This window comes from Ictidomys tridecemlineatus, chromosome 16 (assembly GCF_052094955.1).
Source record: "Ictidomys tridecemlineatus isolate mIctTri1 chromosome 16, mIctTri1.hap1, whole genome shotgun sequence".
Classification (NCBI taxonomy): domain Eukaryota; kingdom Metazoa; phylum Chordata; class Mammalia; order Rodentia; family Sciuridae; genus Ictidomys; species Ictidomys tridecemlineatus.
Window position 1 is genome coordinate 39,025,573 of NC_135492.1, and position 25,097 is coordinate 39,050,669.

The 25,097-nt window shown below is 44.7% G+C and overlaps 2 protein-coding genes across 10 annotated transcripts in view; one reads left to right on the forward strand and one right to left on the reverse strand.

Moving 5' to 3' along the window:
• Positions 1-3,186: 3,186 nt before the first annotated feature.
• Mkrn2os (MKRN2 opposite strand) lies at positions 3,187-11,131 on the forward strand. 2 transcript variants are annotated; one of them, XM_078033452.1, is made up of 5 exons: positions 3,327-3,515; positions 7,049-7,098; positions 8,208-8,544; positions 9,886-10,048; positions 10,771-11,131. In XM_078033452.1, the coding sequence occupies exons 1-5, from the start codon at positions 3,458-3,460 to the stop codon at positions 11,021-11,023; spliced, it is 861 nt and encodes a 286-aa protein (XP_077889578.1). In that variant the 5' UTR covers positions 3,327-3,457; the 3' UTR covers positions 11,024-11,131. The 2 variants fall into 2 exon arrangements, with proteins under 2 accessions (XP_005333918.3, XP_077889578.1); XM_005333861.4 differs by lacking the exon at positions 8,208-8,544 and having other exon boundaries at positions 3,187-3,515.
• A 7,709-nt stretch (positions 11,132-18,840) lies between these two features.
• Positions 18,841-25,097, reverse strand: part of Tsen2 (tRNA splicing endonuclease subunit 2) — a 31,426-nt gene continuing 25,169 nt past the window's right edge. For 7 of the 8 annotated variants that reach the window (XM_005333791.5, XM_078033454.1, XM_078033453.1 and 4 more), the window contains 4 exons: positions 23,028-23,064; positions 21,730-21,841; positions 20,531-20,620; positions 18,841-19,526 (listed from right to left, as the gene is read on the reverse strand). In XM_005333791.5, the coding sequence (XP_005333848.2) occupies positions 19,467-19,526; positions 20,531-20,620; positions 21,730-21,841; positions 23,028-23,064 (299 nt within the window). In that variant the 3' untranslated portion in view covers positions 18,841-19,466. The remainder of the gene's footprint in view (positions 19,527-20,530; positions 20,621-21,729; positions 21,842-23,027; positions 23,065-25,097) is intronic. The other variant, XR_013431312.1, reaches the window with a different exon arrangement.

Here is a 25,097-nt window from a genome sequence, read left to right on the forward strand (position 1 = left end):
CTTCCTGTCGCTTTGTAAATTTCTTTTTTTTTTTTTTTTCCACTAAGAAAAACTGGGCTCAAGTGGTTGCGGTGGTACACGCCTGTAATCCTAGCAACTAGGGAGACTTCAGCAGGAGGACCCCAAATTTGAGGCCAATCTGAGCAACTTAGACTTTGTCTCAAAAACAATAAAAAATAAAAAGGGCTGGGCTGGAGGTGTGGCTCAATGTGTGAGGCAGTGGGTTGGATCCTCAGCGCTGCATAAAAATAAAGGTGTTGTGTCCATACAGCTAAAAAAAAATTTTTAATGTAAATAAATAAAAAGGGCTGATAGCTCAGAAATAGAATGCCCTTGGTTCAAATCACTAGTACCAAAAAATATATTAAGCCATCAGCAAACAATGACAGTTTTACTTCATTATAATTCAGTATAGTGGAAAAAAAGAAATGTAAACAGTGTATGTTTGGTTTTGTTCCTGAATTTAAGGAAAGTATATTAAAATATTAGCCTCATTAATTATTTTATATATTTAATATTAACACCATTAACTAAAATATTAGCCTGACTTTAAGTATCCATTATCAAATTAAGGAAATGTCTTTCTAATCCTAGTTTTCTTGGAAATAAGGACATTTTAATGATAAAAATGCTATCTAATGCTTTTTCTTTTGCATCTATTGAAAAAAAAAAAAAACACATTGTGCCAGGCACTGTGGACAGGAGGCTGAGGCAGGAGGATCTAAGTTGGAGGTCAGTCTGGGCAACATAGTGAGTCCCTCTCTCAAAATAATAAAAGGGGCAGAGGACATAGCCCCCAGTAGTAGAGCACTCAGGTGTGGGGTGATTTCAATCCCTAGTACTGCCAAAAAAAAAAAATAATAATAACCCAATTAGAAAATGTGTGAAAGATTTAAATAGACATTTCCCTAACAAAGATATATGAACTGGCAATAAGCACATAAAAACATTTCTTTAGGGAAATGCAATAAGATACAACTTCACAACCACTCAGATGGCTAAAGTAAATCCAGGCCAGCGTAGGCAATGTGGAGGAGTTGGAACTCTCATAAATTATGGAAAATGATGTGGGCACTTGGGGAAAAAGGTCTAGCAGTTTCTCAAAGTATTTAAAGGTTACCAGAAATTCCCCTCCTACCTATGTAACCAAGAGAGATAGCTGTGGGAGATCTGTGTTTGGGATTGGGGTCTCTGACAAACTTTGTGATTGTGACATGATGGTAACTAGAAAGTTTCTGTGCAAGACACAGAATACCTGGATACTGAGAGAATCCTGTGCAAAAGCACGGGATGCCCGGATGCTATTGCAATGTTCTTAACGAGTTACCCAGGCTTGGAATGCCCAGCAGTTTCCCCTTGAAGCTATTAGGATAACTATGCAGGTGCGCTATCTGGTTTCCATGGTAACGTCCTTGGAGGAAAGGGGCTCTGTGTTTGTGTGAACCTGGACTTTCTCAGCTAGCCAGCACTCAGGGTTAAAGGAGTACTGGTTAGAATGCAGACATGGTGATGGGTAATATGTAGCCTTTCTTAGGTTAATAAACAAGGCAGCAGAGAGGTACAGCCACCTGTGTGCCTTCTACACTGTGTGTGTGTGTGTCTGTCCTTTACTCACCTCTTCCCAGGTTCTCTTCAAGTATTCTTCACACAGTCACATAAAAATCTGCACATGAGACAGGTGCAACGGCTCATGCCTGGAATCCCCTCAACTCAAGAGGCTGAGGCAGAAGGACTGTAAGTTCAAGGCCAGTCTGGGCAACTTAGTGAGATCCTGTCTCAAGATAAAAAGCTAAGGTTGTGGCTCAGTGGTAGAGCACCCCTGGATTTAATCCCCAGTATCACAAAACAAAACAAAATAACCAGCTTTCACATGAATATGGTGAAACTTATTCACAGCAGAATTATTCATAATAGCCCAAAGTTGAAACAACCCAAACATCCATATTTAAAATACATCCATACAATGGAATATTATTGAACCATAAAACTGAATGAATAACGAAGACATACTATGACCTAGGTGAACTTTGATAACTTAGGCTAAGCAGAAGCAGCCAGATGCAGAAGATCCTATACCATGTGATTCCCTTTATATGAAAAATCAAAGAAAAATTAGTGTTGCTGGAGCTGGTGGGAAGGGCAATGGGTCAGGACTGTGAATAGTTTGGGGTTTGAGGTTTCTTATTTGGGGTAATGAAAATGTTTTAAACTTAGTGGTAATAGTTGCACAGCCTTGTGAATATGCTCAGAACCACTGGATTGTACACTAAATGGGTGAATTTCGTAGTATATAAATTTGATCTCAATTTAAAACACAGCAGGTAAGTAATGGTGAAGATAGACCAAACCAAAAAAAAAAAAATGCAATATACAGAAAACAGAATTTCCTGGGGGAAAAAAAAAAAACAAGAAAAAAATACTCAAATTTATAACTTACGAAAAATTCCCTGAAATAATAAAGACACGAAGCTACATGTTGAAGAAGCACACCACTGCCAGGTGTGGGGGTGCACACCTGAAATCCCATTGACTCCGGAGGCTGAGACAGGAGGATCACAAGGTCAAGAACAGCCTCAACAACTTAGTGAGACCCAATCATCAAGAAAAATTAATAAAAAGGCCTGGAGATGTTGTTCTGTGGTAGAAGACCCCTGAATTTGATCCCCCATGATGCAAAAAAGAAAACTAAAAATCTAAAAGATGTCGAATTTTTTTTAATTAAAAAAATATAGAGGTGAGTCTCTAAACCCAAGACTAATGGGAGTAATAAAACTCAATGACTGATTTTTTTTCTTTTCTTTCCTTTTTCTTTTTGTACTGGAAATTGAACCTGGGGTGCTCTAATACTGAGCTATAATCCCCAGTCCCTTTTTTATTTTGAGTTGCTGAAGGCCTACTAAATTGCTAAGGCTGGCCTTGACCTTGTGATCTTCTTGCCTCAGCCTCCAGAGTCGCAGGGATTGCAGTGAGCACTTCTAATTAAATAATAGAGTTCTGGTAGGAATACGAGTCCAGTGCTTGCAGTTCAACAAAATCCTGAAGAAAGCTGAGAAATTCAGCACCAAAAAATAGGGCTTTGAAGGATGAAGAGGAGCTGGCTGGCATTAGTTGCAAACTGCACGGAGCCTGTGAGTGAGCACAAATGAAAACTAGCTCTTTAAGAAGCCAGCCCATGGGGCGGCCTGGTTACTGGTTAATCCTACCTGGCTCAGTCAGGATGACATCATGGTGGATCAGGTTGCTGTGGCAGAAAAGAAGTCTTGGAGACCTCGCCTGCTAGCCCAGGAGGTGAAAGCTATGCACTGCACAGAGGCCGGGAAGCCTTTGATTAAATTCACCCACTGTAAGAAATCCATCTACAGCTTCAGCGTGCCCCGACGCTGCCCTCTCTGCCAGCAGGAAGTGGGCTCTGCGAAACTGGAGGAAGCACCTGTTAGCATCTCTAATCCGTTCACTGATGGGCATGAAGAAAAATGCTCCTTCCTGCTGCGACCAACTCAGGGGACATTTCTCAGGTATTTTTTTTTTTTAACATATTGAATTGTGCTAAGTTTTTCTTCTGTTTGTGTCAATAAAACTTTTCTTTTATCAATATGCATTATACATCGGGAAGTTTCTCCAGTGATCTTACCTGTGTTTTGACCTTAAATCCTGATATGTAGACCTACTTGTTTTGTGGCTCAGTGGTAGAGCGCTTGCCTAGCATGGGTGAGGCACTGGATTCGATCCTCAGCACCACATATAAATAAATAAGCAAACCAAAGGTCCACCAACAACTAAATAAATAAATATATTTTAAATGTCAGCTGGGTGCAGTGGCACACACCTGTAATTCCAGTGGTTTGGGAGGCTGAGGCAGGAGGATCACAATTTCAAAGCCAGCCTCAGCAAAAAGCAAGGTGCTAAGCAACTCAGTGAAACCCCATCTCTTAAAAAAAAAAAATAGGGCTGGGAATGTGGCTCAGTGGTCAAGTGCTCCCCAAAGTCAATCCCTGGTACCGGAAAAAAAAAAGAAAGTCAAAAAATAAAAATCCGATTGGTGTGCGGGGGTCGTTGGGGGTATGGCTTTGTGTTGGAGCGTTAAATAAATAAAATAAAGGTCCAACAACAACTAAATATTTTTTTTAAAAAAAGAATATGTGCACTATATAGGAAGGACACACCTGCTCAAACAACTTTAGGAGAGAAAAGTATCTGCTAAGAGGCTAACTGGGAAAATAACCCAGCTGCCAATCCTATCAAGATAGTATCTTTTAATCCCAGCGATTTGAGAGGCTAAAGCAGGATTGCAAGTTCAAGGCCAGCTTCAACAATTGAGAGACCCTGTCTCAAGGAAAAATAGAGGAAAGAAAGAAATAGATAAAAGACTGAGGATGGGGCTGGGATTGTGGCTCAGAGGCAGAGCACTCACCTAGCATGCATGAGGCAGTGGGTTCGATCCTCACCACCACATAAAGACAAAATAAAGATATTGTGTCCACCTATAGCTAAAAAATAAATATTAAAAAAACCACCCAGTTGGGCTGGGGATGTGGCTCAAGCGGTAGTGAGCTCACCTGGCATGCGTGCGGCCCGGGTTCAATCCTCAGCACCACATACAAACAAAGATGTTGTGTCTGCCGAAAACTAAAAAATAAATTCTTTAAAAGAAAAAAACCACCCAGTCTATGGTATTAAAAAAAAAAAAAAAAAGGATGTAGCTCAGTAGTAAACCTTCCCTGTACTTTATCCCCAGTACTCCCTTCCCCCCAAAAATTTCATTGTGGCTGCTCCCTGGCTTTTAGAATGAATGCAATCCCAGCAGCTGGAGAGGCTGAGACAGCAGGGATCGCAAATTCAAAGCCAGCCTCAGCAATGGCGAGGTGCTGAGCATCTCAGTGAGATCCTGTCTCTAAATAAAATACAAAATAGGGCTGGGAAGGTGGCTCAGTGGTTGAGAGCCCCCCTCCAAAAAAAAAAAAGAATGAATGCAGAAATCAAGAAGAAAACATTATGTCTCAACTGTTCCTGTGGAGTTTAAAAATAGAATTGAAAATGACCTTGTATAAACCAGGTTTTTAAAGTGGCATGCATGTTATTGAATGATGGCATGCACTTTATTTAGGAAGGATGTTCAGGCTCTGGGGTGAGGAAGCCCTATCTCTTCTCCTGGTTCTTTTTACTAACCAGCTCTGGGAACCCTCTCCAAGTCTCTAATCCCTCAGCTATCAAAGGAGGATGGCTCCAACTTTGCAGGTGGTGAGGTCCAGGGATCAGGCACATAAGTCTGGCCCAAGTGTCAATCATGAGGCTTCAACCCTGTGCTCCTTCTATTCCAAAATTCACGTTCAGCTCAGACTGTGGCTCCCCAGCCTGGCAGGACCTTCGCTTCCACCTTAAGCAGAACCACAGAGGCCTAGCTCTTTCATAAGAGCCGCCTGTGAGTCATTAACTGGTTGGATTCCAAAAGCTTTTGAATCAAGGGGCCAGAATTCAGGATTTCCTTCTCATAACATTGGCCCATGAAACAAATCCTTACTGAAGAGCTCTCCTAGGGATGCCACAGACCTGCTCTCCTGAAATGACACAATGCATGATCGAATTTCAGACTGGCCCTAAGCTCACCCCTTGGTGCTAAGGATTGAATTCAAGCATCCTTGTATGCTAAGCTCCTGCTAAGCACCCTTATATCCCCCCAACCCCATGCATTTTTTAAAAATATTTTTTAGTTGTAGTTGACACAATACCTTTATTTATATGTGGTGCTGAGGATCGAACCCTGGGCCTTGCACCTGATTGACAAGCACTTTACCTCTGAGCCACAACCCCAGCCCAACCCCATGCATTTTTATGTTTGTTTATATACTTTTTTTGGGGGGGGGGGGACAGGGAATTGAACCCAAGGGTGCTTTACCACTGAGCTACAGCCCCAGCCCTTTTTCAAATTTTATTTTGAGACAGGGCCTTGCTAACTTGCTGAGGCTGGCCCCACACTTGCAATCCTCCTGCCTCAGGAGTGTGTGCTACAGTCCCTGGTCCTTTATCTTAAGGTGACACACGAGAGGGGGAGGACCTCTATCATAAGCTGCTTCTTCCCTCCTTCTCTTTCTTCCTTTTTAATCTACCAAATGCTCTATTTACTACCTCTACTTTTAACATACTTTGTGACTCTCTAAGCTAGAAAGACTAGATGTTTCCAATAAGGACTTAAGTGTGTCCACAATGTCCACAGTAGAGCCCAGTAAACTACTCACACGTGAAGATGGTTCTATCTGAAAGCATCTTGTAAGCGGGGGCATTCCAGCCTAGAATCCTCCATTTCTTCCAATTCCTCCTCTCCTGTCTCAGGTGTGTCTCTCGGAGGTGCTGTTACCATTTCCTTTCAAAAGTCCTTTTCGAAAGACTGCCTTTCTATGAATTTTAACACAAAGTGTACAGAATGTGTTAGTTGACCAACTACCAATGTCATACACTGGCAACTGCTTTAATATCTGGAGAGTAGGTACTATAGAATGAAGTCTCCTTCCTCCAGTAGATGCATAATGTATACAGTGCAGCAAAGTTGGACAAAATACACAGAACATACACGGCAATGAGTAAGCTAGGATTTTCTAGTATGTGCTAACAAAAAACAAAACACCTGTGTAACGTCTTTCCTTCTGCCTCCCTCAGCCCAGTGAGCAAATGCCTACAATATACCATTCAGAGGTGGGTTAATATTTCCAAATGCTATTTCCCATCAGTTTTAAAAAGATATTTACAAAAAAGTTTTTTTTCCCTACCACTTCTAAATATAGAGAGGGACTAGATATTTCATATGAGAACTTGCAGGGCATGGTGGTGCACGCCTGTCATCCAAGTAACTTGGGAGGTTGAGGCAGGAGGATCCCAGGTTTGAGGCCAGCTGCAGCAACTTAGCAAAACCCTGTCTCAAAGTAAAAATAAAAATAAAATAAAATAAAAGATGGGCTGGGGATGCAGCTCAGTGGTAGAGCCACTGGGTTCAATACTCAGCATTAAAAGAAGTAAATAAATAATAATTATGATAATAACAAGTGTTTCTTTTCAGGGAGTATGATGGCAAGTCTGATCTCCATGTTGGAATCACTAACACAAATGGTGAGTGTATTTGCATACTTTTTTTAGTTAAAAATCAAACAAATAAACATGCCACCACACCCAGTTCGAGGAGAATGGTATTTCTAGAAAAGATGTAATTATAGCAACATTTAACTAGTGATCCCGCTGTTCCACCATGACGTAGGAACAGCTACCCCTAGTCCCTGCAAAAAAATAAATAAATAAACACTCGACTCTATGGCGAGTTATTAGTACTCACATACTAAATATTTGGAAGCTTCCCCCGCTCACAGTGCCAGATATGGAACCCAGGGCATTGCGCATATTAGGCGAGTGCTCTATGATGGCGGCAAAACTAGACCTGGTTGTGAAAAGAAATTAAAATGTTATGGTGGGGGCTGGGGTTGGGGATTGGCGGTAAAGCACCCGCCTAGCATGTGTGAGGCCCTGGGTTTGATTCTCAGCACTGCATAAAAAAAATAAAGGTCCATCGACAACTGCGACTAAAAAATATTAAACAAACAAAACCTTATGGTTAGAAATGTGGGGAAAGTCAATTCTCCTCTCTTCTCTCAGCCTTTCTTCAGGAAGCCTAATTAACTATGGTCCCCACCTTTTGGAGAGTAAAACTACTGTACTGAGAATGTTACTCTTCCCCTCTTGATAGGTAAACACCCCTGTGCCAGGGTTTCAAGGCTAGATTTAACAGATGCCTGTACAAAGAGCCATTTCTTCTTATCCATTTCTGTGAGCATGCTTTATTAAGAGACCTTGCACAGGCCTTCAGCCACGTAGATTAGGAATTTTTTTTCCCCCTGGTACTGAGGATTGAACTCAGGTGCACTCAACTCAGCCACATCCCCAGCCCTTTTTTATATTTTATTTAGAGACAGGGTCTCACCGAGTTGCTAAGTGCCTTGCTAAATTGCTGAGATTGGCTTTGAACGGAGATCCTCCTGCCTCAGCCTCCTGAGCTGCTGGGATTACAGGCGTGCGCCACGGCACTGGCTAGGAATTCTTTTTAAAAGAGGGGGGAAAAAAGCGTCCAGTGATAGAATGGGTCTAAGATGACGCCAAGTAATCTATAAAAGCTGTGAAAACTGTGGATTGGGGCTCAGAATTTGGAGTTTGTTCTTCTCTGGGCCCAGCAGGGTGAAATGATGCTTGGCGTTCTCCTCCTCCTCTCCAAGCGCTGCTTGCTACCTCTCAGCCAGTCTGTTTCCCACAACATGACCACGGAGCCACATCTTCAGCCCCTTCAAAGCTCTTCAGTGTTTTTCTCAATGAAGACCCCCACAAACCTGCACATTTTTCCACTGACTTTTAGAGAGGAAAAAAACAGACTTTCTGAGAAGTGGAGTTGCCCAAGACCTCCACATGTTGAGTCTGAACCATTGGAACCATATTCCTCGATTTCCCAATCCTATATTCAACCTACTGCCACTGGGTCCCAGCACCGCGGGGGATTCAGGAATCAAGCTGAAGGTTAGAACACCTGAGGGTGTGGGAGGACCTGCAGTACTTTGCTTAACATTTTTTTTTTTTTTAAGGTAAGCTGTGGGGGTAGCTCCCTGGTACAGTGCTTGCCCAGCATGCAGGAGGCCCTGGGTTCCATCCCCAGCACTGCAAAAAAATTTTTTTAGAAGTATATGGAGATTACACAGAATGTTCCTTTGGCTGGATTGAGTTCTGAGGTGCAGAGTTTGTAACTCGGAGACCAGAATCATTCTCCTCTGCAGAAGGGCCTGGACCCTGGGAGCTCTTAGTTCTGGCCTCTCTGGTTGGTTTTTTCCTGTTGGAGGAAGAGGAAACTGACAATATGAACCCAAACCTAGAACTGGTTTTTGTTTGTTTGCAGAACTGGGGACTGAACCCCAACTCTTGCATGCTAGGCAAACCCCATACCACTGTTTTAAGTCAACTTTTCTCACTGCTGTGACCAAAAGGACCCAACCAGGAAAGGTTTATCTGAGGGCTCACGGTTTCAGAGGTCTTAGTTCATAGAAGGCGGGCTCCATTCCTCAGGGCTCCAGTGAGGCAGGACATCATGGCAGAAGAGTGTGGCAGAGGGAAGCAGCTCACGTGTGGATCAGGAAACAGAGAGAGTTGAGACTCCACGCTCCAGATACAAAATATATATACCCCATAGCCACGCCCTGAGCAAACCCCTTCCTCCAGCCTCCGCCCACCTGCCTCCAGTTACCACTCAGTTCAACCCACCAGGGATCAATTCACTGATTAGGGTCAGGCTATAACCCAATAATCTCTCCTCCAAACCTTCTTGCATTGTCTCTCACACGTGAGCTTTTGGGGGACACCTCATATCCAAACCAGAACAATCACTGAGCTATACTCCCCCAGATCCCGTTTTAAATTTTTTATTTTGAGCCAGGCATGGTGGCACACACTGGTAATCCCAGCCCCTTGGGAGGCTGAGGCAAGAGGATGGGAAGTTGGATACTAGCCTCAGCAACTTAGCGAGGCCCTCAGCAACTTACGAGAACTTCTCTCATTTAAAAAAAAAAAGACTTTGCGGGGGGGGGTGTAGCTTAGTGGTAGAGCATCCCTGGGTTTGATCTCAAGTACTAAAAAGACCAACAAATTATTTTAGACACTAAAACATCTAAATTTCATATCTAAATCTCACTTGATGGATTGCTGCTTCCCATACTTATTCTAGAGTCTCTCTCTTGCTCTCTGACTGAAGCAGGAAAGCGGAGCCTGCATTCACCAAAGGGCAAGTTTCTGAGGTGGCTGCTGCTTGTCTGAGGTGCCTTTTAACAGACATGAGTTTTTCCCTGGGCTCTGTGTGACTTTGGTTTGCAGGAGTCGTGTATAATTACAACCAATGCGGTGTCCAGCGAGACCAGGCAGGGTGGGAGCAAAGTCTAAGTGTCCCGTTAGTGCAGCCCAACATGTTCGGACTGAGAGACCAGTGGGACAGGTACCTGGAAGACTTCTCAGCCACCGGGGCCTGGCTGCCACACAGGTGAGTGGCTACGAAGACCACATTCTGCATGCAGGTGTGATCCCTGTGGGGAACCTTTTTTTTTTTTTTTTTTTTTTTTTTTTTAGCAATTTTGAAATTGATTTCTCAATTCCTTTCTCCCTCACCCTTTTAGAAGATGGATAGTATACTTGTGAATTTCAATGTTTCTGCAATTTCCTTTGCAATGAGTTTTGATCCTGTGGGCTATCATAAAACTTAGGTATGGAATTTCACTTCTAAAATCTAGACTCTCATTCAAATAAAGTTCTCCAAACAGATTTCAATTATGAAAGTCCTTCCATAGCTTCACGACCTGTTCCTTAGAAGCTTTTAAAGTTCAGCCTCTCAGGGGCTGGTGCTGTGGGGTGCACCAATAGTTCCAGCTCCTGGGGAGGCTGAAGCAGGAGGATCTCTTGAGCTCAGTTCAATGCCAGCCTGGGCAGCAGAGAGAGACTCTGTATCTCTCTCTTTTTGGTACTGGGGATTGAACTCAGAGGTGCTTTACCACTAAGCCACATCCCTAGCCCTTTTTATTTTTTATTCTGCGACAGGGTCTTGCTAAATTGCTGAGGCTGGCCTTGAACTTCTGATCCTCCTGCTACAGCCTCCCAAGTCACCGGGATGGCGGGTATGCACCGCCATCCTGGGCCATATCTTAAATAAATAAATGCATGCATACAAACACACAGCTCAGCTTTTCTTCTCTGTATCCCTCCTGAAAGGTATGATGAAGACTACCACAACTGCTACAGCTACACCCTCTCATTCATTAACTGCATCCTGACCACAGAAGGCAAGGAGCAACTGGACAAGAATGAATTCACGGAGAAATATGTGATCCCAAGGACAAGGTTGGCCTCCAAGTACATCATCCTCTACCGGGCAATAGAAAAGCATGGCTTCTACGCAGTTGACCATCCTGACCAAGGAGCAAGCCCTCCTTCTGAGGTGCTTTGTGCTGAGGGCTGTGTGTGAGGGTGGAGGGGACAGGACATTCAGGGGTCACTGTCTTTAATTGGTCCTGAGGATTTCCAAGTGCATCTAACTAGACTTAATAAAAAGGTGTGTGGTTTTCCTTAAAAAGTCTATTTCAGCTTACTGTAGTCAAGGGGATCCTCCAGCCTCAGCCTCCCGGAGGCTGGGATTACAGGTGTGCATCTCCTTACCTGGCGATGGTGGGTTTAGAAGTAAAATCCCATCTTAAGTGGAGGAGTGTTTGTATTCCAACTTCCCCTCCTCTTCACACTCTGTTTTAGGTGTCAGTTTCTCTAGTCTAATTTCCCATCTTCCAGGAACCAACATAATGTCCCTTTTGCACATGAAGATACTTGCCCAATGTCACATAGTGACAGAACTGGGGTTCATACCCAGGTTTGTCTGCAGAGCCGTGGTGCATTCAACCCCTGGGTCCCTGCAGGGGTCAAGACCCACCATAGGCAGGGTATGCCAGCATCTGGGTTAGCCGTTCGCCATCATTAGAGACAAAAGGAGAAAACAAGGATTGTTTTCATCAATATGCAAAATGGGAAGAAGGTAAAAATTGTGTCATTACAAAATCAGCTAAAATAAGAACTGATCATAGTAGAATGTTTTCATGATATTTCATGCTAATTTCTCTTAAGGCTGCACTCCTGGATTGTCAAGGTTTCAGAAGGTCCCCATTCCCTCTTTTAGGGGTCACTCTCTGGTCTGGAGGTGGCTTGCTTTATATTTTTTTCCTTTTCATGTTACGAGGCTACAAATTCCCCACTCCTACAAAACCAAAGTACCATATCTATAGGTTTTACCTGTAATAAAGAAAATTAGTCACTGAAATAGCACCAACAGATGGCAATGTTGCTCAGCTTTGTAGAATTCTGAACTGAGAATCCTTTGATTTCTCACACCAGCTACCTGCTAACCACAGTGATAAGGAGGCTCTGGCTGGGCACCGTGCACACCTGTAATCCTAGCCACCTGGGAGGCTGAGGCAGGAGGATGGCAAGGTCAAGGCGAGCCTCAGCAATTTAGCAAGTTGCTCAAATAAAAATAATAAAATTGATAATAAAAATAAATTAAAAAATGAAGTAAATAAAAAAAAAAAAGGATGGTGGCTCAGTGGTAAAGCATCCCTAGTTTCAATCCCCAGTACCAAAAAAAAAAAAAAAAAGGAGGCTCAACATTGAAACCAACTCTGTCCTCCAGATGAGGTCCCAGGGTTCTTTCTGGTGACAGTGCTTCTTCATGTCATTGTTCAGCACTGCCTGGGGCACACATTGGGGACTGACCACTGGGCACACCAAGTACCTCAGTGTCATAGAAAGGAGAGACCAGGACTCACACAGTGAATTTTTTTTTTCTCTAAAGCTTCAGCTTGTGCAAAACACTCCAAGAGCTAAGAAACCCCAAGAAACATTTATTAAAGGGAAAAGAAAAAAAAAAAAAAAAGAAGACCAAATAGCCGCATCTAGCCACCTGGTCCAGGATTTTCAATTTCTAGTGAAAGTAATAAAAGCAATGGTTATTTTATCTGAAAGGTGAAACAATACATCAACTATCTGCCAGACCCTTTTCCTATGTTATCTCATTTTTACTTAATTGCATTCTCTATGGATTTAACTATTTTAGATATTTCATATATATGGAGTCATACAGTACAGAACCCTTTCTGTCTGTTCCTCCTCCTCCTTCTTCTTCTTTTTTTTTTGGTATTGGAGAGTGAACTCAGGGGCCCTCAACCACTGAGCCCCATCCTCAACCCTGTTTTGCATTTTATTTAGAGACAGGGTCTCATTGAGTTGCTTAAGTCTCACTTAGTTGCTCACTTTTGCTGAGGCTGGCTTTGAATTTTGATCCTCCTGCCTCAGCCCCCCAAGCTGCTGAGATGACAGGCATGTGCCACTGTGCCTGGCCAGTTTCATTCCTTTTGGTGGCTGGGTGACATTCCACTGTGTGGGCGTATCAGCAACATTAACCTCATTTCAGAGTTGAGGACACTTGACATTAGGCTCATACAACTATCGTAGAATGAAGTGGGACACAAACCTGGGTCTCACTATCAACCCTCCGGCCTCCAGCAAGAAATTGCTGAAACCTAGAACCCAAACTCAGTCTTAAAGCTTTTAAACCCTGTGAACTGTCAAGTGCTAATTCTCACCCAAGAAGACGGTTCCCTAAAAGGAAGACAGGTTTGCTGCCCCTGAATCACTTTATTTATTTATTCAAATATTTGTTTTTTAGTTGTAGTTGGACACAATACCTTTATTTTATTTATTTATTTTTATGTGGTGCAGAGGATCGAGCCCAGGGTCTTACCTGTGCGAGGCGAGTGCTCTGCTGCTGAGCCACAACCCCAGTCCCCCCCCCCCCCCCAACCACTTTAATCCCCGTGTCACTGCCTGGTAGAGCCGGGTCAGGGCCTTCCCAGGTGACCACCCTAGTGGAGCCCCAGGCTCTTCACAGGGCAGGACAGAGATAAGTCAGTCTGCTCCCATGATGGAGTGGCCGCTCTGGCACCATCCCAACAGGGAATTTGCTCTGAATACAAATAGACAGATGTTGTGTCTTTTTGGCCTCTTTGGGCGGATTTGAGTCACTCCTGCCAGGAAGGAAGACTCCCCGTTGTGCCAGGTGCCTTTTGGGTCCTCCTCCTTTGTCCCTGTCACCGCACAATGAGAAAAACATTCACAGGGGCCCCTTTTAGAATTAAGATCACTGAGGCTGATAAAAGGCAGCAAGGAAGTTGCTCAAGGGCACATCCCAGCCGGGGCTCCTTTCTAGAAGGTTCACTGCCCTCCTCAGCCTTCAGCGGGAGTTATCTGGGGAAACCCCTGTGCTGAGGTTGCTAAGTTTGGATGCACAGATGGACCTGGTGGGATCGCCACTCTCCTGATGCCATCTGCAAGATCATTACACACGAGGCCTGGGGTGTAGCTCAGTGGCGGAGTGCTTGCCTGGCACCTCGTGAGGCCCTGGGTTCCATCTCTCCAGAACTGCAAATAAAATCAAATAAATAAAATCTCAGATACAGGAGGGCATTCCTGGGGAGGGGCCTGGCTGCACCCCAACCTTGTGGAGCAGGACCATCGTGCATCTGCAGAAGCACACACCCAAACGCAGGGGGGCACTTCTGACCTCACGTGGCTGAGAGGGTGCCCCTTGAGCTCGGTTTCTGAATGCCACTTGAATGATTTTGCAGCCAACCGTGCCCTGGTGGTTATATTTGATTTGGACATCCACTGTGGGGGTCACAGTTTTTTTTTGGAAGTCATGGTAGCACATGTTCAGAGCAAGAACCGAGGTGGTACAGACACCCGTGTGTCATTTATGCACACAGCAGCCCTGTGGGTTGGGCTTGAGGGTCTCACAAGAACAGTGGCTAAGGCTCAGAGATGGCCACTTCTGTGCTTCACCAATGACTATGCAAGTGGAGGACTTGGCGCTGGACTGGATGGAGGAGGCGGCCCAAGCTGCCATCTTTGCAGGTCATCTACTTCTCCTACTGTTTGGGCTTGTGGTGTGCCGTCACCCCATCTCCCCACCTGGGTACCTGAAAACATGGAAGGATAGGGAGAAGCATCATAAAATAAGTAGGTGAGTTTTGGAGGCCCAGGAGAAGTTGGAAGTGATAAAATGTCCTGAGAAAGTAAACATAAAAGGCATAATCTTGCGGGGCGTGGTGGCACACGCCCTGTAATCCCAGCAACTTGGGTGGCTGAGGCAGGAGGCTCACAAGTTCAAGGCCAACCTTAGCAATTTAGCAACACCCTGTTTCAAAAAAAAAAAAAAAAAAAAAATCCAAAGGGCCAGGGATGTGGCTCAGTGGATGCATCCCTAGGTAAATTCCTAATACCAAAAACAAAACAAAACAAAAAACAACAACAAAAAAATCTTGGCCAAGTATGTATATAATATTGTGTACAATATTTTGCACTAAGTGACAGAATTTGTGAAAGTAGTTGGTTTCAGAAAGCTTCAGGGTGTTCCCAATTATGGTGTGTTCAAGCCAGTGACATCCCTGTGCTAAGGGTACATGGTGAGCCACTGAGACTAGCCTCATACAGTGGAAAGCTTTGTTTTCATTTTCTTTTTTGGTACTCAGGGGCACTTGATCACTGAGCCACATCCCCAGCCCTATTTTGTATTTTATTTAGAGACAGGGTCTCCCTGAGTTGCTCAGCACCTCGCTGTTGCTGAGGCTGCCTTTGAACTTGCAATCCTCCTGCCTCAGCCTCCTGAGGAGCTGGAACTACATAACCAAACCACACCTGGCTCAAGCAGGAAACTGAACACCAGTTCAGCCCAGTGATGGAGAAAGATGATTTTGTGAAGGCTTTGTTTTGTTGTTTCTTGACGCTAGGGATTAAACCCTGGGCTTTGCACATACTAGGCAAGCTACACTGAGCTACGTGACCTACCATGCGAGGATTTCAGGTCCCAGTATGGAGGGATTGAACCCAAGGGCACTCTACCACTAAGGTGTATCTCCAGCTCTTCTTTTCGGTACGGGATTGAACCCAGGGGTGCTTTACTACAGGGCCACATTCCCATCCCTTGTTTTTTTGAGGTAGGGTCTTGCTGAATTGCTTAGAGCCTTGCTGAATTGCTGAGGCTGGTCAGGAACTCGAACTCTTCCTATTTTAGCTTCCCAAGTTGCTGGGACTACAGGCATGTGCCATTGCACCCAGCTTCCAGCCCTTTTTTGATACAGGGTCTTGCAAGGAATGCTGAGGCTGGCCTCAAACCTGCGATCCTCCTGCCTTAGCTGAGCAGCTGGGATCACAGGTGTGATACACAGCCTGTCTGGAGGGGTTGCAAGATTGATTACCACATAAGCCTGAGGCTTTGAAGGTATGGATGAGGCAATCACTGCTGTAAGCGAAGCTGCAGCATCACCCCCAGTGAACTGTGGAAAACTACTGAAGGTATTTTTATTGCAAAGCAAATTTCCAACCTTAACAAAATTGCCCCCCCCCTTTTTTTTAAAGGAAACACATACCACTTTGTATATTTATATCAGAGAACAAAAGTGCCAGGACATAAATCCTCCAAAGAGCAGCTACTACTGCTGTTAGCTAGAAACTGAGGGCAGTGTTAGACCCAAACCCCATTCTAGAGCCCAAGGGCCCTGTGGCAATGCTGAAGAGCACCTGGCCTGCCACACGGAGTCCAGATCATGTTCACAAAGGAACACCTTCCATACAGGCTTGGAGAGCGCTGTTGTTTCTGGGCTGAGGATGCAGCTCAGTGGTAGAGTGCTTGCCCAATATATGCATGGCCCTGGGTCCCCAGCAGCCACGGGGTGAAGATGCTGCTTCTAGAGCTTGCCCTCATCAATACCCCTTGTGTGGTCTCTGGCTTTTCCATACCACACCATTACCGGAGTCACAAGCTTCAAGGTGTACAAGCTGGGGATCCAGTGCCCTGAGCTACGTCTCTACATCCCCAGTCATTTTTTAAACTTTGAGACAGGATCTTGCTAAATCGCTGAGGGTCTTGCTAAATTGCCCAGGCCGACCTCCAACTTGCGACCTGCCTGTCTCAGGCACCCGCTCCCTGCCCCATTACCGGTGCCTGACTTATGGAAGAGTTTTTACCATAAAGGCATTTGGAGCACTGAACCGGCTTGCAAAGAAGTGTTGTGACATTTAACGAAAGGCACCAGTGAAGGGCTTGGCACTCCTAAGGAACTTCTGACCAAGGGTTGCTATCTGGCAGAAGCAGAGGAGGATGAAGGGCTGTTATTCGAATGGCTCATCTTAAAATTTGGATCATGCAGGCAAAATGGGCTGGTTGGAACAGCAGGATCAGGACCTGAACAGAGACATACGACTACATGCAGAACCTGCGTGTCGACCAGGGTTCATCTCACAGAGTTCTCAAGCTGTCCCCACTGGGAGGGTCAGGGGCCAGGGCCGCCAGCCAGTTTCCTGGATTTGGATGTGGGATGGATCGCAGACATTTCTTGTTTACTTTCACTAGTTTGCTTTGACTTCCTCCTCCCCATCACCAAAGAACAACCATCTCCCTCCTTGTTAGGGTTTGAATGTGGTTTGTTCCCACCAAAACTCATGTGGTTCCCAACAATAGTAATACCAAAGTACGGGTCCTTTAAGGGAGATAGATAGCAGATAATGGGACAGGGATGTAGCTCCTGCAGGATGGGATAGCTCCTGAGAGCAGGACCTCCCCCAATCTCTTACTCTTGCAGGAGCCGTTTCTGCACATGGTGAGATCCCTTCTTCTCGGCCATGCTTTGACACAGCCAGGGAGCCCTTACCGCAACCCACACCATTCTATTTGGACTTTCCAGCCACAAGAATTGTGACCCCAATGAATCTTTTTTTTTCCCCACTATACCTTACCCAGCACAAGGCCACAGGTGTTCTATTTAAAGACATTCCTCAAATGCTTCTTAGGCAATGTTCATTTCTTTTTCTTTCTTTTAAAAATTTGTTCTAATTAGTTACACATGACAAGAGAATCTGTTTTGACACATCATACATAAATGGAGTATAACTTCTCATTTGCCTTGTTGTACATGATGTAGTGACAGAGATGATGTAATCTTTTTTAAATTTGTTGTTGCTGATGGACCTTTATTTTATTTTTATGCGGTGCTGAGAATTGAACCAGTGCCTCACACATGCCAGGCCAGTGTGCTACCACTGAGCCCACCTAGCCCAGGTCATGTAATCTTATATGTTCATAGGATCATTGATATCACTATCATTCCTACTCTCATGTTCCCTCCTCTCCCTTCATCCCCATCTAGTCCACCCAGCCCAAACATTCGCTTTTTGTTCTTTGGGATTGGCTTATTTCACTTAGCATGATAGTTTCCCATTCTATCCATTTACCAGCAAATGCCATCCTCTCATTCTTCTTTAAGGCTGAGTAATATTCCATAGTGTATTTACCAGTTTCTTTACCCATTTAATCTGTTGAAGACACCTAGATTGGTTCCATAGTTTAGTTATTGTGAATTGAGCTGCTATAAATGTTGATGTGGCTGTGTCCCTGTTTATGCTGATTTTAAGTCCTTTGGGTATAAACCTAGGCGTGGGATGACTGGGTCAAATGGTGGTTCCATTCCAAGTTTTCTTAGGAATCTCCATACTGCTTTCCATAGTGGTTGCACCAATCTACAGTCTTACCAGCAATGTATGAGTGTGCCTTTTCCCCCACGTCCTCACCAACATTTATAATTGCTCATATTCTTGATGATTGCCATCTGACTGGAGTGAGACGGAATCTCAGTATAATTTTGATGTTCATTGTTTTCTAACCAACTAAACAAATTTGTTTATTGTACTTTCCTACGTTAACTGCATTTATTATGCATCTCCGAACATATTATTTCACCACTTATTTTTATTTTACAAGTTCCCCAGAGCAAGAATTTTTAACTATATTGCGATATTGTGTTCTGCACATAAATGAGTTGAATTAAGCAATTCAGTAATTTATTTTTTTTTTAAATATTTTTTTAGTTGTTGATAGACCTTTATTTCATTCATTTACTTATACGTCGTGCTGAGAATCGAACCAAGTGCCTTATATCAGGCAAGCGCTATACCACTAAGCCACAATCCCAGCCTCTCAGTAATTGATGGATTTTTTTTTTCTTTTAAATGCTGGGGATTGAACCCAGACAAGCTTTACTGCTGAGATAGATTCCTAGTCCTTACTGTTTATTTTGAGGTAGACTCTTAGTAAGTTGTTGAGGGTCTTATAAGTTGCTGAGGCTGGCCCTGAACTTAGGATCCTCCTGCTGAGTCAATGGAATTACAGGTGTGAGCCCCACACCCAGATGGATTTTTATTTTATTTATTTATTTTTAACATTTATTTATTTATTTTAGTTTTCGGCGAACACAACATCTTTGTTTGTGGTGCAGAGGATTGAACCCAGGCCACACGCATGCCAGGCGAGCGCACTACCACTTGATTCACATCCCCAGCCCAAGATGGATTTTTAGATCCAAGGACAAGTCCTTGGATATGCCCAGATGTATTCATACTTTCTCCATTTAAAGAATGGAACATGGGGCCCTGTGATCCCCACATTTGCTCTCTGATGCTCTCTCTGTAATAGATTAGATGTGCAAATAAGACAGATCTTGTTCATATCTGTGTATGAACGTGCTCCCCAAACTGCAGAGTGCTGTATCAATGGAAATTATATTTTTGTACAAACTCAGAGAGCAGACCTACCTGTTCCTGGGAGAGTCCTCTCTGGACTCATCTAGTCTGACCTCCCCAGTGACTGGATGAAGACCCAGGCTGGGGCCTAGAGGGTTCAGCGAGCAAGTGACTCGAGGACAGACCTTGTGGCTTCAGCACAGGCCTCTTTTTCCTCCCCTAAATAGCTGAATGGACGATTACAGGGAAAGGACTTTGTGGAAGGCTCAGTGAGTGGGAAATCTGAGGCTGAATCACTAGAGTTCATCTTGGTCGCTTCTCTCTCGTGAGGAAACCCATCGACTGAGAATCACCTCCTGTAACCAAGACAAACAAAAGGGGACTGATTTCAAAGACAGAAATGAGAGAATGTTCCAAGCATCTGACGTCACAACTGTGCTTCACAAAGAAGCATCCTCTGTGCAAAGATGATACCCTCTCCCTCTTTCCTCCTTCTCTCCCTCACATACTAGGGATTGAACCCAGGGGTGCTCTCCCACTGAGCCACATCCCCAGCCCTTTTTATTTTTTAATTTTGAGGCAGGGTTGCTCAGGCTGGCCTGAAATTTGTAACCCTTCTGTGACAACCACCTTGGCCACTGGGATTACAGGTGTTTATAACAGAAAGATCTGGAGAAAACACAAAGGCAACAATGTAATCCTTACGTTATCTATAATATCTATAGTAATCACTACAGAGACTTTAAAGGCTGGACTTGCTCAGCTGTGCTTCCCACTAGCACATTTCTGGATAGGCGTGCAGGTATGGAAGCTAGTGCCCAACGTCAGAACTGGGTCAGCCACTGAGAAGGGGAGGAGTGGATTTTGATCAGTATTTTATGAAAACCTAATCCAGTGGAGAGGAGCAGGACAAATGGAGGGAGGGGCTGTGCCAAGGCAGCAGGAGTGGGGAGGAAGGGTGCAGTGTGAGAGGAAGAGGGAAAGGAGGACAGGCCAGGTGGCAGGGAGGAGCTCTACCTGCGGGAGGAGGGGCACAGAACAAAGAGCAGATGATCTGACAATGAACCTGGCAGAGAACTTGACAGAGAAAAGTCAGCCAAGAAGACAGCAGAGAGCATAATTCAATACGGGAGTCAAATGAGAGGTGCTGGGGTGCAGCTAGGTGGTAGGGCTGTCTGTGCAAGGGGGAAAAAAAAGAAAAGAGAGAGAGAGAGAAACATGCAGAGCAGGTTTATGGGGCCGAGAAGGCTTTCCATGTCCCTGTGGCAAGACCATCTGCACTTGCTCTCCTGGCACAAGTTCCAGAGGAGACAATAGGTGCACAGAGTCTTTGGGATGATGTGCCCCTCTGTTTACTCACCTGGACTTTAATTCTTTTCATACATTCTGGGGACTCCATTTCCTCGTCAGTCATGGTGGAGGGCTTAATCAGATAGCACAGCATAAGTTCCTATTGAGAAAAGAAAAGCCATTTCCATAGCTCACGGGACGGCAGCGAGCGCAAGGGGTGCGGGCGGGCTCCCACTCTTGAGTTCCTAGATCCACCAGCACACGGGAACTTCGCAGCACATCCGTTTCCTCCAGGGAACTTTAAAACTGGGGCTTGGGGATCTCACAGTTGACACGGCAGGGGAATGCAGATAAAGGAGACTTGCAGATCAGAAGCAGAACTTAGACTATTAAGGATATGCTAAAAATCCCATACACTTGGTTTAAAAATGTCAGGAAACAGACTCCCTGTTTTCCTATGGGGTTGGCTGAGCCTGGGGAATTTCCTTTGCTCTCAAGGGGAGAGGTGGCCTCGGCCTCCCCTCCCACCCACTCCAGCAGCACTGGGAGAAACTGTGTGTGGGAACACCTACGGCCTGTCAGTCAGCACACACTGTGGCACGAGACTCAGCAGGCATCCTTATTTTTTTGGGGGGGATGGTGCTCAGCAGAGGCTCCACCACTGAGCTACACCCCAAGTTTGTGTTCCTGGTAGTCCTAGTGCAGGGTGAAACTGTCCTCCTGCCTGTGATGGCTACAGGACACAGAACAGCAGTCAGGAACACAGATGGCTGTGGGTCTGGCCCCCTTCTGTATCTGAGCCATGACCTAGGATCCTCACCCAGCATCACTGGACCTCAGCATTCCCCATCCTCAGAACGGGGATGAGAAGAGAGAGGTGGGAAAACAGGGTGGCCAAGTGCTGAGCGATGCCTTTTAGCTCCCTTCTCACAGAGATCTGACAAATTTGAAAAGAAATATGTCAATGATGTGTGGTTTCCTTTGTGTTTGTGATGAACTGCTGAACTGCAGGAGGAAGGAGCCTGGGACAACTGATGGCCAGAGACCCAGGCCCAACCCAGGAAGTGGAAAAGAGAGACCCCCAAAACACCAGGGGAGAAGAGGACAGCAGCCAGCCCAACAGGGGCAGGGTCCAAATGTCCCAGAACCTACTGTCAGGAACATTGTGAAGTTTCTATAAATGACCCCTTTAATTCTACTATATTTAAGAACACAAAACAATCAAACGACTTTGGTGACGCTCTAATGCCAAAGCCGACGCTGTGCTACCTTAGAGACATTAACTGAGATTCTGCTCAGGGTGGCCAGCGACTTCCAACTGAATGGCCCGCGGAGGGAGCCTTCCAAGTGATCGTCCACGAGCTCAACGATGACAGAATAACTGGAAGACACAGACAGGACGTTTTAAAAATAAGAGGCACAAGGCTGAGGGTGGGGGTGAGGTGCACGCCTGTAATCCCCGTGGCTCGTGAGGCTGAGGCAGGAAGATCACAACTTAGGGAACTTAGGGAAGCAGCCCTAAGCAACTCAGTAAGGCCCTGTCTCAAAATAAAAAATAAAAAGGGCTGGGGGTGTGGATCAGTGGTAGAGCACCCTTAGGTTCAATCCCTGGTACCAAAACCCGACCAAATAAATAAATAAATGGCAGGACATCATGTGTTCAAAACAAAAGTGGTTTGTTTTATGAAGATACAGAAAATGGAATTTGTATGTTCTGACCATAAAGTACACCTGGACTGCTAATGAGAAAATGGTAATGAGGAACTCATGAACACCTGGGGTTACAGCTCAGTGGAAGAAACCTTGCCTAGCACATGTGAGGCACTGGGTTGGATTCTCAGCACTCCACACAAACGAATCATCGAAAACTAAAAAAAAAAAAAAAATCCAAAAAACAAAAACAAAAAACCCTCACCCCATGCAAACTTTCAGCTGATTTCAATGCTTATTTACAAAATCATTTTCCCAACATGAAAACTATAAATTCATTCAACTGTTGAAACACTAACACTGACTGATGTTAAGATGAATAACCACCAAGAGGTCTATTCAAGTGTTTCACACACAAAAAATACACTGTCATCACCTACAGATTACTCAATTTTTAGCATAACGATATCATAAATGAGGCATTAATTTTTTTTTTTTTTTTTTTTTGTGTGTGTGTGTGGTGCTGGGAACTGAAGCCATGGCCTTGTGCACTCTACCAACAGAGCTCTACCTCCAGCCCTGGCTTAGACATTTAATATTTGGTCCCTGTCAGGGCCAGGAGGAACATGACTTTGTCTCTGTGGCACTGAAAACAAAACTGGAAGCCAGAAATTTCCTTCTGCTTTGTGTGTGTCTGTGCAGGGGGTGGGTACTGGGGATTGAACGCAGGGGTGCTCTATCCCCAACTACATCCCTACCTTTTTTATTTTTTATTCTGAGATAGGGTTTCACTACATTTTTGAGGCTGGCCTTGATCTTGTGATCCTCCTTCTTCAACCTCCCAAGTCACTAGGATTACTGGCATGCACCTCCTTGCATCTTTTAAGGTGTTCATTTATTTGAAAATCATTCCAAACCTTGCATGGTAGAATGGCGGGCCTTTCCAATATAGCACTGCAAAGAAGAAAAAGAAAATGTATAACCACTCAAAATCAAAGGTTTGTTTTATTATTACTAATTTTTTTTCCTTCTCCAAAGGGAAGCAAATATCCAAATCTCTGTACATGGATATTCTGCAATATACTCGTGATCTGTTTTTAATATTCTATTAAAAATAGAGTATTTTTGACACCACACAAAAATACACTGTCATCACCTACAGATATATAGCATAACAATGTCATAGGCATTAACTTTGTTGGTTTTTTTTTTTTGTGGTGCTAGGAACTGAATCACTGTGTCTATAACTATTCTCCCCCCCAAACAAAGTACAATTGTAAAGCAAATCTGTTGCCAACACCCAGCCACCTTTGCCCCCCACCCCCACTCTCCCAGAGTAACTCCCAAAGTCAAGTTCAAGTAATTCTCCTCCCCCTTGGGGCTGGGGATTAAAGCCAGGGCCTCTGAGCTATACCCCCCAGTCACAAGTAACCTTTGTCTTGCCTCTTATGCTCTCCAGAGTCAGGGTGTGAAATTGTATCAACAGTGTGATGTTTGTGTAATCTGTTATTCATTTCAAATCAATCGAATTTGAAGTGACCGAGTGGCCACTCTGGCCAGTTCTGTGATACGTGCTGGTTGGTGCTAGAGATGAACAAGATTCAAGCTTGTTTTTAAGAAATTCAGTCTCATGCCTATTTTTAATAAATCCAAAGTCAAGTGGCTAAAAAGAAAAAAAAAAAAAGGCTAAAGTATCAGTCTGCCCTACTCTTTGGGCCTTGAGGGAAGCAGGGTTGATTTGATCTGTGGAGGGCAAGAAGAACTTCTAGATAAAGGAGATTGGGGCTAGGGACTCTGGAACTTTCCTGGGACCCTTTGGATGCACACAAGGCCCTGTGGCAGAGCCTGCTCACCAAATCTATTTCTTCTTCCTCTTGGGCATGTGGCCAGACCACAGCTCTCAATCTCCAAGCAGCCAGGCATGGCCGTGTGTGAGCTTCAGGTTGGCTCACAAACCCTCCTTTCTGAAGGGGACCTTGGAGGCTGGTGCTGGTGATCCTGAGGCACAGGAAGAAGCCTGCCTTCCTGAAGCACCTTTTGGAGCAGATCTGCCCGCCATTCAGAGACACTCATTTTGGATTTCACATGAACAAAAAAATGAGTGCCACTGCTGAGCTCCAGAGACCTGGCATTTATAAGTTAACTGTAGCTCTGGGAATCACTGTCACTAATGCAGAATTACACTATAAGCATTCAGCTATCCCCTGTGCTAAAACCAAGGCAGGATGGTTCGTGGGAAAGTTTTGTTCCCTTGAAGTACTGATGAGACAGTTTTCCTTTTTAGACTTATCAATCCTTCAGGGAATCATACTTGCCCCTGGCTTGGAAATCAAGAAGCTCAGAGACAAATCTGTACCACCATGTGCACAGCTGTAAGGTCCCCAGGAACACAGGGGAGACCCTTCACCGCCACTGTTCATGGTCACTTTTCCTGAATCCTGGGTTCCCCTATGAAAACTGTGTTTATAGTATTCCACAAGTCAGCTCATTCTCCCTGCCACAAATTTAAGTAAACATCCAAACATTTTCAAACTTTTTGGAGATGTGGTGGAGTGGAAAGAAACACGTATGGAGATGCAGGGGAACTCAGAAGCTTTGCCTCCTGCTCAGTCTCCCTACTCCAAGCTTATGTGGCTCTCAGGCCCGTGATGAACTTCTCAAACCTCAGTTCCCAAAATTCTAAAATGAACACATGGCTGGGCGTGGCGGGGCCGCCTCCAGTCCCAGCCCTCAGGAGCTAAGGCAGGGGGATCACCTGAGTCTAGGCTTGGGGGCCAGACTGGGTGCTACAGTCTCAAAAGTCAAAAAGCAAAACCAGAGAGAGAGAGAGAAGAGAGAGAGAATATCTTTTCTTGGTAGATGGACACAACACAATGCCTTTATTTTTATGTGGTGCTGAGGATCGAACCCGGGTCCCGCCTGTGCTAGGCGAGCTCTCTACCGCTGAGCCACAATCCCAGCCCCAAGCCTTGTTATTTTGAGATGGG

Coding starts and splice junctions, on each gene's coding strand:
- Mkrn2os (XM_078033452.1), top strand. CDS start 3,458: ATGGGCATGAAGAAAAATGCTCCTTCCTGCTGCGACCAACTCAGGGGA. Junction 3,516..7,048: donor ACTCAGGGGACATTTCTCAG/GTATTTTTTTTT, acceptor GTTTCTTTTCAG/GGAGTATGATGGCAAGTCTG. Junction 10,049..10,770: donor GGGGCCTGGCTGCCACACAG/GTGAGTGGCTAC, acceptor CCCTCCTGAAAG/GTATGATGAAGACTACCACA.